This window comes from Alosa pseudoharengus, unplaced genomic scaffold (assembly GCF_046254945.1).
Source record: "Alosa pseudoharengus isolate Yale_2024_CS ecotype anadromous, Long Island Sound unplaced genomic scaffold, YU_APseudo_1.1 YU_APseudo_1.1_scf_11, whole genome shotgun sequence".
Lineage (NCBI taxonomy): Eukaryota > Metazoa > Chordata > Actinopteri > Clupeiformes > Clupeidae > Alosa > Alosa pseudoharengus.
The window spans coordinates 23,794,801-23,807,665 of record NW_027468576.1 but is presented as its reverse complement, the minus strand read 5'-3'; the positions used below and the strand labels follow the sequence as shown (position 1 = coordinate 23,807,665).

The 12,865-nt window shown below is 43.1% G+C and overlaps 1 protein-coding gene across 3 annotated transcripts in view; it reads right to left on the bottom strand.

Annotated features, from left to right (window-relative positions):
* The window catches only part of shroom2a (shroom family member 2a), a 45,518-nt gene that overhangs the window by 26,329 nt on the left and 6,324 nt on the right, over nucleotides 1–12,865 (bottom strand). For 2 of the 3 annotated variants that reach the window (XM_076278495.1, XM_076278496.1), the window contains exon 2: nucleotides 5,933–6,081. In XM_076278495.1, the coding sequence (XP_076134610.1) occupies nucleotides 5,933–6,081 (149 nt within the window). Of the gene's footprint in view, nucleotides 1–3,518; nucleotides 4,454–5,932; nucleotides 6,082–12,865 lie in introns of those variants that run through there. The other variant, XM_076278497.1, reaches the window with a different exon arrangement.

The window sequence follows — 12,865 nt, the reverse complement described above, 5'->3', positions numbered from 1 at the left end:
GTTTTTCTGTAGGTTAAATATCAACGTTGCCCGTTTTGTAACTTTGACCACTGTTCAGTCATCACAAAATGCTGTTGTACAAGCCAGTTTAATGACGAAAGCTGGCGATATTTCTTGCAAGTTTGGGATAAGTAATTTAAAGATCAAGAAAAGGGGTAAAGTGCACCGATTTATACATGCTCCAGTGGATAAAGGGGCTTAGTGCCATCACATAAAACTCTGCGGATGACTGGGGCACAGTAAACAACCCCGTGGCCACTTGAGGACACGCCACAGTGGACAGTCACCATTAAAAAGGTTGACAGTCCAAACAATGAAGGGTTTAGACACAAGTTTGCCAGTCAATGATCAATGAAAGTTTATAAAGACAGACCAGGTATACCAAATGTATAATTGTGCTTTTCTATGGGTATGCAGCATGTTCACATCTTCTCTGAACTGCCTTAAGCTCTGTGGGAATACTCTGGGAAGAGCTTGTTGGATACAGTTTGTCACCGACTTGGACTGTCCTTAAAAGGGAAGAGGGGGCTGTAAAGCCCCATGGCGCAGACTTCCAATCCCATTTTAATCACACAGTCCATAATCCCAGCAACCCTGTGTAGCAGATTATGAATCTGCCTCCTTCAGCGCCCAGAGGACACTTGTTAATGTCTTCGATGGCTTAATTGCTTTTGTGTTCAGTTGGCTCGACCAGTTGGGTGTGTTGTCACCAAACACAAAAAAGCGTTTCACAAAGAGAGATGGGGTGAATCATGAATGAGCGGTAATGCGAAAGTCCTTCCTGGAATGTAAAGGAAACCGACAATTCTGGATTGTTCCACAAAACGTACTGGTTCCTGGATGATACGTTGAGCTGGAGCCTCTTTTCCCACGCGCTGCCACACCCAGCTGACATATTAATACTGTACCTGAAACATCCTCTCCACGCACACACACACCCCAAACATATACATACACTCACAGAGAAAGTATGAGATCATGGAGTCACTGCCACCAAAAATGTCCCTCTTTCCTAATTTGAGGGCATTACAATGGCCACACCTACAGATAACAGCAGCAGGTCCTGACAGCTTCCTTTTTCCTCATTCGCCAACTGACAAGACACACAAGCCATTCACACAGATGACACAGTGCTGGAAACCTCCCGCTTAACCAGTACAATGTAAACAGCCTGACCACAATAAGATACACAAAAAGAACAAAAGCACGGTCACACGTCATTACTATATCTGATGACAGTCAACGTTCAGCGATTTTTCCTCTAGATGAGGGGTGACTTCTCGGTCATATTTTAAGGTTCCCGTTAAGGCGAGGGAAAACCATGATTAAAAACCCACTGCTCTCATATCCACATCTGAACAACTGTTTGACCTCAAAATACAAATGTTTTGTATCACCCAAAAAAAAACATGAAAACCACAATTCGAAAGACACGTAAAACATTTCACTTGAGGCTAACCCGAGACACGAATAAAGCAAGGCTGACTGTGCCAAGTCACGGGCGAATGTGCTATCTCAAAACCAAACTGTTAAAATGTATAACCCCCTGTGGAGGAGAAAACAAGCACTGTTCACCACCATCTCTTTATACAGCCAAGTTCACACCTCGTGTTTTAATGCGGCCGTTTGCAGACAGAGGGAGAGGTGGTTAGGCGGCCCTGCCCTACACTGTGGTTCCGTAATGACCCCTTATCTGTGCCCAGCATTCTAATTCCGACTCGGGCCTACTCTTTGTGGCTGGGGAAAATTATCAGCTGCAGATATCGTTTGTGTGCGCAGTTATAATCACAGTTGGTTATGACCTCGTTCTCTCTGTGTTTTTCTGTGATTTTCAGAGTCTCCCTCTTGCTTGGTCTTGTTATGCTCCGCGGGGTTGAGAAATCAAAACAATCTGAGCCGTTTCTCTATCCCGGTGAAGCAGTGAAACAGGAAAGTAAGCGCTGCAGCCAAAACCTGCAAAAATGTTCTGCGATGAACATTCCTGCTGTCATCCTACCTACCCAGTGTTTACCGAAACATACGTTCGTATACATACAGTGGGGAGAATAAGTATTAAGCTAATAAGCTAAAGTTGAATAAGTATTAAGCTAATAAGCTAAAGTTGACTAAAAAGAGGAATATAAAATAATCTGTTAGAAATTGATACACCATGCAAATCTCTAGGTATGGTGAAGGGTATGTGGTGATGTGGGGCTATTTTAATTCCAAAGGCCAAGGGGACTTTATCAGGATGCATAGTATCCTGGATCCATGAAATAAGTGGCCTTTAAAAATAAAAAATCTGCCTGCCTCTATGGGAATTTAACATAGGAGTCAAATACTTATTATCCCTGTATTTTAAGGAAGAACATTTATTTATTTATTTACGATACATTCTTCATTCACTAAAATTGGTGTTCTTAAAGGTTGGATTTTTACTATTTTTTTTAATTTAGGCATTAAGATAAATTTATTTTTAGTCAACTTTAGCATGGGTTCAAATACTTATTCTCCCCACTGTACGTAATGGAACACACGTAGCCTATATGAAACTGTGATTCATCCAGTTTCAGGTCACCAACATATTTAAGCTTGAACTCATCAAATACCAAAAATTCACCTTCTACACAAATAGATGAATAGAACAGCCGTTTTTCCCCTTGAGCAGTATTTTAGTAGAAATTACATGATTTGGCAACAAACACGTCGGTATTATCTAGTTTTTGTTTCAGTGAAATGTTTTTGTAACATCCATGAGTGGGATTGAAACTGGAAATGCAAGGCGTTGGTTCCAAACCAGTTCTCCTGCCTTTGTAGTATAGGGGCCACAGGCGAATCAAGCCCTCATTGCAATGTCATTGTCAAAAAGAATGGGGGGGGGGGGGTTTGTGTGGACTTCCCTGAACACCAGTGTTTGTTTAGGCATTACGTTATAATGTGATCCAACACTCTTGGAGTGCTCCAGACGGGGCAGACTCCAGACAAAGAGGGCAGTGTGTGGCACACAATGGGGCGGCCTATGTGGCCAACAGCACCTCACTGATGACTTGGGGAGGTTATGACACCCGCAAATCTACTGATAGGCCCTTTTAGTAGCCTCAGTGAAGCTGAGGAAACGGATTGGGCTGGGTAAATGACGTGTGAAGAGATTGCGCTTGTGTGAGTGTGAGTGAAAGAGAATGTGGATGTGTTATGCAGCAAATTACAATACAGTGTAAGCAGCACAGATGAAGAGTCAAACTGGGAAGTGGCGAATGTATTTGAATAGGGCTGTTGCCAAGGGAGCTATGCAAAGTGCCTATGTTCCGGACAACCCAGAGGCATGAGCATACAAGATGTGATGTGATAGCTGATTTACCTCTACCGACATGAATCAGAAGCGAGAAATCAAGTCACTTTGCATTCAACTGATACCTCAATATCCACTCTGTAAGAGGACAAGAATACTTATCGGAGCTCTCAATGGGAGCTTTATTCTTTCATTAAGGTGTGCCACACACACTAAATACAGAAACAGAGATAACAAAACAAATACTTACAATTATTGAATAAATGCCATCCAGATGAAGTAACAATAATAAAATTTGTCCTACAACTGGGTCATGCTGCATACCTAGAATAGGTTACTGAATACAGTCTGTCTGAGACAATAAATCTCAGAGCCTCACCCTTCCACCCCGGCCGCTCTTCCTTCATCTTAAATCAACAGGTCACATGATCACAGCCCGTCATCACTGCTCTCACCAAACAGGCCCAGCAGGCTTGGGAGAAAGGTCTCACGCTCTGACAGTTACAGACTAAGCTTAGCCCAAGCCAAACAGACCGTCATTAAGAAGATCCACTTGCTTTCACTGACACCTTCAATAAACAATCAACATGTACATGATGCCTACATTTCTGGAAAGGGAATTAAATCCAAAGTTGGAGCATAGATAGATCACTCAGTTTGTGCATACAGTTGACTAGCATTAGATTTCCACCCTACTGAGTGTGTTGCATCGAGAGAGCATTGATATTCAGATTGTGGGCTCGCAGTACACAAGGAAAACGGGGACACCTGGGAATACCCATGTAATTACCACGGTGGCACAGTACATGAAAGGGGATTCATGCTTGTTGAAAACATCAGAGGGGGCAGGCGGACTCACTGCGGGAAGCCATTAGATGCATGGGATTCAGCTGCTTCGCACAGCATAGGCACCTCCAATCAAAGCTGACCCATCGCCATAGTTTCATGGAGGTAGCCATGGAGACAAGGTGAGCTCAGAATATTGTTCAGTGGTGAGGATAACAGAGTGGGTGGGGCTCACTGATGACAATTGGGAATATGGAGAGAGTGTGTGTGTTTATGGGGGGATAAGGCTTTGTGTTTGAAGTGTTTCCTTATGTTTGATAAGACTGTAAGCGCGTAAGTCTAAGTAAGTGTCTGTATGCGTGTGTCTGTATGTGTGTGTGTGTGTGTGTATGTGTGTGCGAATGTATTAGGCCTGCACGATTCAGGGGGAAATATGAACCACGATTTTTTCGCTTAAAATTGATATCATGATTCTCTTCTCCCCCCCCCCCCCCCCATAAAGTGTAATATTTATTACACACATGAACCATGACAAAACAAAACAATTTGGCAGTACCAAACATAGATTTTGGCACCTATAGCACATTGTGCATCGCCACAAGCATGTAAATATAGAGGCTTCAATGAATAAAGAAAATACTGGCCATTTAAGTACAATAGGCTACCAAAAATAGTAGCACACATATAACACATTGAACTAAATATGGTCCTGATACTGGCTCTATCTGAACTCCTTGAACATATCTTTACATAACTAAAACATGTCAATTAACATACTGCAGCTACAGTCTCTAGAGAAATGGAGTTTGTCAATTTAAGTAGGCTTACAGTATCAAAATCAGAATGATTTCTAAGCACTCTTGAACTGCTTGCCTTTTAGAGTATTAACATTCAACTGGCCATTCCGTTCAGTTGGCTGATTCTCGTCACTAGTACCCAATGCTTTTTGCAGTAGCCTACTCTAGGCTACAGATTACTTCTTAAAAGTTATTTCTCCACTACTGGTTCATTTATCAAACTGGTGTTTTCTCTACGTCCTTTGCAAATTAAGCCACGTAGTTCGGTAGAGAGATGTTTGAATAAATAGCGTTTGCAATTGACAACGCGATTGACAACGTTGTGATAAGTAGCCTAGGCTATAGCCTACTAACTTTAACTTGAATGCATCAATTTTGAATATTGTCCAGGCTACACTGTGACAGTAGTCTGAATGAAAAGTCCTTGCACAAGCGGTGCGGGCTGAAGCCAACCTATTTGAGGGAGAGCAGTGCAGGGAGAGAATGCATGCTCTATTTCTACAATGAAAGAATGTATCTAGGCTAACCTATATTTTAAATAAGCAATCACTGTGTGATCCTAAGGAAAAAATAAGTTAATATGTTATTGTAAGTAACGCAGGAATGGACAGGTTATTCAGCCTAACTGTAAATGATTACTGAAATTTGAATTGTAATGTGTTACCTTACTTCGTCACCCAATAAAGTAACTAAATTACAGTAGTAAATTTTGTTTATTTCCTGTCGCATTAGTTCGACGATGCTGCAGCCTCGAAGACCGTATTCGCTCCACCAGTGAAACACGTGAGTAAAAGGCGCTTTGTCATTGGCTGAGGGTGAAGCCCTGAACTTTGTGAGAGAAGGGAGAGCTTTGCAGCACTTGGGAGCGCTTTAAAACTCACAAAAAAGTAGTAGCGTTTGTGATGCAGTCGGCTAGTAAAATTAAATGAGAATCGAAGTCATTTAAAAATGATATCATGCACAGGGGTGAATCGAGATCGCGATTTTATAACGATTTATCGTGCAGGCCTAGTATGTATGTATTTATGTATGTATGTTGAGTGTGTTGTGTTTGTGCATGCCAGAGTGGTGATAAAATTACCTTTTCACCACCAGCGTGAGAGTCTTGTGGGATCCCTTGACAAGGCAGATGGCCTCCTGCCGGTAGCCGCTCAGGGGAACGTCGTTGATGTTGACCAGCTCGTCTCCAACCTGGAGCCTGACAGCTGCTGCCTTGCTACCCTCCTCTACCTGTTATACAAAAACCACATGCGCTTTATTGAAATGATTTCACACACACACACACACACACACACACACACACACACACACACACACACACACACACACACACACACACACACACACACACACACAGAAAACAAAAATCTAAAAACATACACCAAAATACAAACAAGCATACAAATACACTACATTTAGAAATACAAACTTATTGTATGGTAACAATACATGGTTCCTTCAACTCCCATTGCCCCCAACAGAGTAAACACAACACACATCTCTTTCTCTCTCTTACACACACACACACAGCTAAATCACACACTCTACTCAACACTCAACCTGCAATATCAGAGCGACTAATAGCTGGCAACAAAGGCACATGTCAGCAGAGGCGGGACCGACACTAATCCATCTGAGGAGCTGGCATATGGGTTATAGAGTAACCACCTTAATCCCTTAGATGACAAACAAGACAGGGTTACTTATGCAGCTGCAGAGCTGTTCTACACTCGGTAAACAAAGAGAAAACATTCAGGCAAACAGTCTCAAGTGATTCATCTCCATAAGCTTGAATTCTCTGCATCACGCTTTGAAAATTCAACAGTCTCAGGAGAATATCTAGGGATTCTGCGAACATAAAACCGTAAACCATTATGAGGCTAAATGTAGCACTGTTTATAGGAAAAACCCAGGAGAGTCTGTAAGGAGTCTTTAAGTCTAAAAATGTATCAAAGAGGCCACCGGTGATACTAAGAGAAGGTAAAACAAACCACATTGTGTTTGCATGGTGAGAGAAGGGACACTACTCTGCCTCTACAACATGGACACCCACTGGGCAGGGACACCTGACAAAACAGAGTGTGTGTGTGTGTGTGTGTGTGTGTGTGGTGGAATGGACCGTGACACCAACGCTCCCTCCTCAACCTAGCAATTTGTTGAGGCACTTAAGCAGAACTCCAAATCAAAAAAAGGGTGCATAACTTCATGAAGTTTCCACGACGAGGCACAGAGGCACAGAGACCCAGCACCCCCCAGAGAGGGGGTCTGACCTGAGGGGTCAGCCGTGCAGCCATGGGTGAGAGGTTAGGGCTCCGTAGCTACTGACTGCTGTGTGGACCAATCTCAAAATATCCCATAATCCCAAGACCCACTGAATCTAAACAAACAGGAAACGTACACAAGCTGGGCTACAAGGAGAACGCTGGCTCAAATGTAGACAACATTCCCCCATAGCGCCCATAAAAACGCCACAGGGAAGGTGCCACCCTTTGTTTCAGTAAAACTACAAAGAAACAAGAAGACACACAGACACAAAACTACTGTGACGGGTAATCTGTGCATGGTCCCTTCAAATGGCATCAATGATTAGCCTAAATGCATCTTTCATCAAGTACAACCACTTTCTGCACCTACAACTGCAACGATAAGTGCTTGACCTTCACCTCTTAAGGTCACAGGGTATCTTGGGATTAACACATTGGAGCTGGGAGGGGGCTCTCTATCTATGACTTAAGTCTGGAGTTATGTCTACCTTTCCATCGATTCCTGCAGTGAAGCCTGGGGCTCAACCCCCACACAGATTAGCAGTAGTACCCTGTTAGCGGCAGCTTAATCATATCCCGTCTTCATTATTCCCTCATAAAGAGTGGATTTGGTAGAGCCTTCGGATGTAGGGTGCAGTGGCTGGGGCAGGGTAACTGGTGGTGGGGGTGGGGGGTTGTGGGCTTGGTTCAGAGGGGTACGTGGTGGGGGCACGAGTTTCGTAAATTCCAATGACGATGAATAATGCACCGTGCTGTTCCTTCACGTGCTATCTTGGTTTTACACCAGACTAGGGGCCTTGGGCTGATGACAAATGAGGTGGTAACAGGCCGGGGCAAGAGCTTATCAGGAGTCCAGCCTCTGGAATTCTGGGAAATAGCAGGAACAATGCAGGAACAACTTATCACAGTAGAGAGGGATGACTTTGAAAGCAAGACTTGGTCAAGCGTCATGTGCACACTTTGACCATAGACTCTTGACACTTAAAAAGTAGTTTTACCCATCACTGACAAGTCACCATCAGCTTTATTTCAGCAACTGAACTTGGATTTTACCCTATCAGGATCAAGCCTTTCATGGTGGCTGGATGGCACAGCTCAAAAGCAACCTGGTTATTTTAAGGCTATTCTTCAAACAGATGATAAAAGTACCCTGTGCATAGGCCAGCAGAGCCTCTTAAACAGCAAATAAAACAAGAAAGAATGCACAACAGCAGATAGTTTTGTTGTTGCTTGCGTAGTCTTTCTCCTCGTTTATTATTTCAAAATCAGCAGGGCTCTGTGACATCCGGAGCTGCGGTTCCATAACAGCCACCCCAAAAAGCAAAAAAATGCCAGACCTTTCAGAATGCCTAAATAAGCCACACTTAAAATAACCTTGGATGGTAATTTAAAACAGGCCTTCCACAGATGCCCCCCTCTGGCATCTCCCCTCTCCGTGGTGAGAAAAGAAATGGCTTAGAACAATGGAAATTTTCTTTGGAAAGTCAACAGAGCAAGCGATGCACAGGCCCCACTATGAGAGCTTTGTCCTATCCACAGAGGGGTTGGGGAGGTATTACCTAACAGCGAGTTGGTGCATGGGGGGGTTAGATCAGGGAGAAGGAGGATGTGCAGCATTGCATGTAAAGAGAGGGGCCGGAGCAGCATCGCATGTAGAGAGAGGGTCCTGAGCTTGCCGTACGCAGGCCAAATTTTTGGCAGCAACACAAGCACTTCCACGGACCACAGGGGGTTTGTGGTCTTGGTTTGGATTAGTCCTCTCCACCTACCTCCCCACTGCTCAGCCTTAAGAGGGCTCAAATGTCTCGGAGCATCCCCACGCCACCCTCAAGCCCTGTAAACCAACCAACCACCCATTCCTTTCTCTTCCTGCGAAACTAATGCTCAAAGGTCCACCGCCGAGTGTTTGCCTCAATTTCTCGCGGTCGTGTCCATTGGGGGACTTGTGGGAGAGCTGTGCAGATGGTGGTAGGCAGCCCAGGAAGGATGTGGCGGTCAAGAATGTTGTGTTCTGCTGACAGGCATCCTCTCCACTTTTGCTGACTGGACGTCAATCTCATAGCTGTAGGGCCTGCCCATTCTTCCATCCCACTGACTGCTTAGAGTAGGCTATGCAGGCGCCGCATCAGAAAATGGAGTATCAGGGTCCCTTTACCAACAGGCATCATTCTGTGATAACAAGTTTGCAGACATTAAAATCCACACAACATTTCTGAATCGTAGTGGCCTTCATAGTAAGTCTGCAAACATATCTTCACTCATCGTAGCTTTAACAGCTGACATGATCAGAGCATTCCTTCCTTAAAACCACATCTTCAGTACAGAACCAAGAGCAAGGACATATGTTCTCTCCGATGAGCATATCAGCGAACAATGCACCATGGATGAGTTCGGAGAGTAAGGAGAGGTAGTAAGGAGAGGTAGAGCATGATCGTAAACACACACCTCTGCCCCAGGGATGAAGAAACACAGTGCAAAGTACTCTCCTGCACCAAAAATGACCGCCATGGTTTTATCATACTAATAAATAAATAGAAAGTGTTTTTTTGGTATTGTATCTATACACATCTCACAAGTCTTTCCACGTATTCAGGTATCTCAGAGGTACCAAAGAAATGAAAAGATAAAACTACACAGAAGTTGAACAGAATAAACAATACTCTCTCTGATAGGTAAGCCACTGCTTCAGTCAAAAAGCTCTTAGATAGATAGATAGATAGATAGATAGATAGATAGATACTTTATTGATCCCCAAGGGGAAATTTCTCTCTCTCAGTTTCTCTCTGAAGGCCAAAAGGAATATTATGAGTTATCCTACGGAACCAAGATTAGGACTATATGCAAATTTCTGTCCTATTGAGCAATAAACTCAAGGACCAGGGCAACACTATTATGCTTTATACAAACCCAACAGAGAAACCAGACTAACCATGTGTATGTAGCAACATTCATCAGCTAAAGCTATTCAACTCATCATGGCAGTCAGTAGGGCCTTGACTCCATCCTCAGAAGTAGGCAACCACCTACAAACAGCTGTGCCATTTACTACACCTCAAAAATGTCTAACAAGTAAAGCTACCATCAACAGGGTGAATGTGTTAGACAGCTGCCTGGCCATAAATGCAGTAGCCACAACCACTCCTTTAAACCACAGGCTATGCCTCATGGTCTTATTCTGTAAACCCCATTAAGACGTAGGATTCAAGCCCTTTAAGGAGCACTTGTCAAACGAAGAATGGCCTCAGCCTGTAACAGTCTGTTTAAAATGAATATACGTAATAGTAAATAAGCCTCTGCATTCCTCTTCCCTACTAGATTTTTTAAGGCACAAAAACACTGCAGACCTTGAACTATTCACTTACCCCACCCAACATACACAAACAGATTCCTGCTTGGGGGAAGTCTAAACATTTGAAGTGTGGGTGAGTAGAAATAGTGTTGAGTATGACACTGTGTCGGTGTGTGTGTGTGTGTGTGTGTGTGTGTGTTTATGTTTATATCTTTGTGAGTGTGTACACGTCAAATAAGTGTGTGTAGTGAAGTAATGATGTGACTAAAATCACTTACAAAAGAGAATTGGCCTTCTTATCCACTTAGCACATCATCATGCAAGTAAGAAGAGGTTTGCCAAAGGTTGAACACATACTGCAAAGAGCAGTAAGCTATGGTAAGAAAAAATACACAAAACGTACTTCCGCCACTAGTCTACTTCTTTCCACTGTGAGCAAGCCTGGAGAAGAAAGTAACATTTCTCCTCATGTCTTACTCCGGCATAAGGACCTTTTTCTTTCTCATAGGGAGACTAAACAAGAGGGAGCACGCTGCTTTGGAAGTTGCCGTTGGTTTTGAAATACCAAAACACAAATGAAAGCATTTATGAGAAAACAAAAAGACATGTAGTCCTGCAAAGCCAGCATACAAGGTGCGTGCAGTGTAAAACAGGATTATTTGGGTTTATTGAAACGGGGGGAGGATTTAAATAAAGTCGATGAAGACCTTTGGCAAAACTCTTGGTATGACAAGAATGCTGAGAATTTTAATTAGTTCCAGGTTCTTACTCTCGCACTTTTTAAACATTTTGCTCTCTTTGTGTTTAAATGGAGCTATTCAGTGGTCCGGCTATCTCCTGAACATTTATTTTTCTTTCACTGGTGCTCCAGAAGGCCCGTAAAAAAACGAGGCAATAACAAACAAAGCCTGTGATTTTGGCACTGCTTGGGGAGAGGGGAGCCTGTGTGCTGCTCCGGCCCTGTCTGCTGCACCAGTCCCATAGAGCTGCGGCCACGCATGGTCAGGCACATAGAGGTAATGGGACCCTGAGACAAAGGACATATAAGCTCTGTGCCAGAGACATCACACATGCAAGCCCTCGCACGGACACAAACACAAAAAACAAAGCGGGAATGCAAACACATGATCACGCCTGTGGCCTGAAAGGGCCCACATGCTTGGCCCACATGCTTGCACCAGTCACATCTTGGGTCAAGACCCAGTAAAGATCAAATTAATATAAATAATATAAACAAACAAAATAATGAGAAGTAGCCCTCTGTTCAGATTACGTGATTGAAATTTGAAAGAAAAAGAAACCCTGACAGGGCTCCAGACTAACTTTTTGCACTGGTTGCACTGGTGCGCCTAACTTTTTTTCTTAGGTGCACCAGCACAAAAGTTAGGTGCACCCAAATTTTCAACCACATCACATTTAACACCGCAGCAGGTTCACTTTTTTCCCTTAATTACTGTCCTATATAGGTTGTCCTATGACTTATGATTTACAATTCTACAAGAAAAGTAACTTAATGAAGTGTTGGTGCTTTAAGTGCTTCACTGAGCTAAAATTTAAACTTAAAACATCTCAAGATGTATTAAATAAAAATAACAGTGAGTAAATTAACAGTGCATGTCTTTAAGGGCTTCAAACTGCACATCTCATGGCTCAATGTTTTACATACTATCCTTCATAATCTTTAGGCCTTGGCTAAACCAGCTCGCCATGCTAGCATCTTCCATAGAAATGTATTTGAGCACAATTTAAAGAGATGTTCCAAGTAGCCTAGGGGAATTTTTATGTGATTTTGCAATGATGATTGCAATAATCATTTGACAGCCCCACAATGCAATTTACTTTTTAATTTTAGTATTTTTAAATTTTCAATAAGAATATGGTTAATGCAGTAACGAAATGGTAGGCCTATTATTATAGGCTATTGCAATGACTTGTCATGCTCGATCTAAATGTGTCCATTCAATTCACCGTACACAATGACCACTGTATACATGCATGGAATATTCGGGCTTTAAATGTAGCAGCGATGTTCGGTTTGCGCCAAATACCGGATTAAATTGATTGATGCCATCAGAATGAGTTTACACAACTCTCGCGCAAAACGAATATTGCTGTTGAAAACCGGGTTACTCCCTGCATGTAACTGCGGTCAATGACGCACTCCTTTTCGGCGATATCTGTATCTCTGTCGTTCGCGAAGGCCTTGTATGCATTGTTCGCAATTTTAAGACATCTTTTCATCTGCAACGACTCCTATACATTTGGCGCAAGTGGCATTCATGTACCGGGTTTACGTTCAAACTATATTTCTGGTGAATAATTATTTCGGACTGAACTTGGTGAAGGGAAGTTTCACTAGGCCTATCGTAGGCAACGATAAACTTGATCATCATCTCGGGCTCGTCTGATCGGTTTGCTGCTGCCAGCTGCTGAAAGGCAGTGGGGAGAGGGGACATTTATC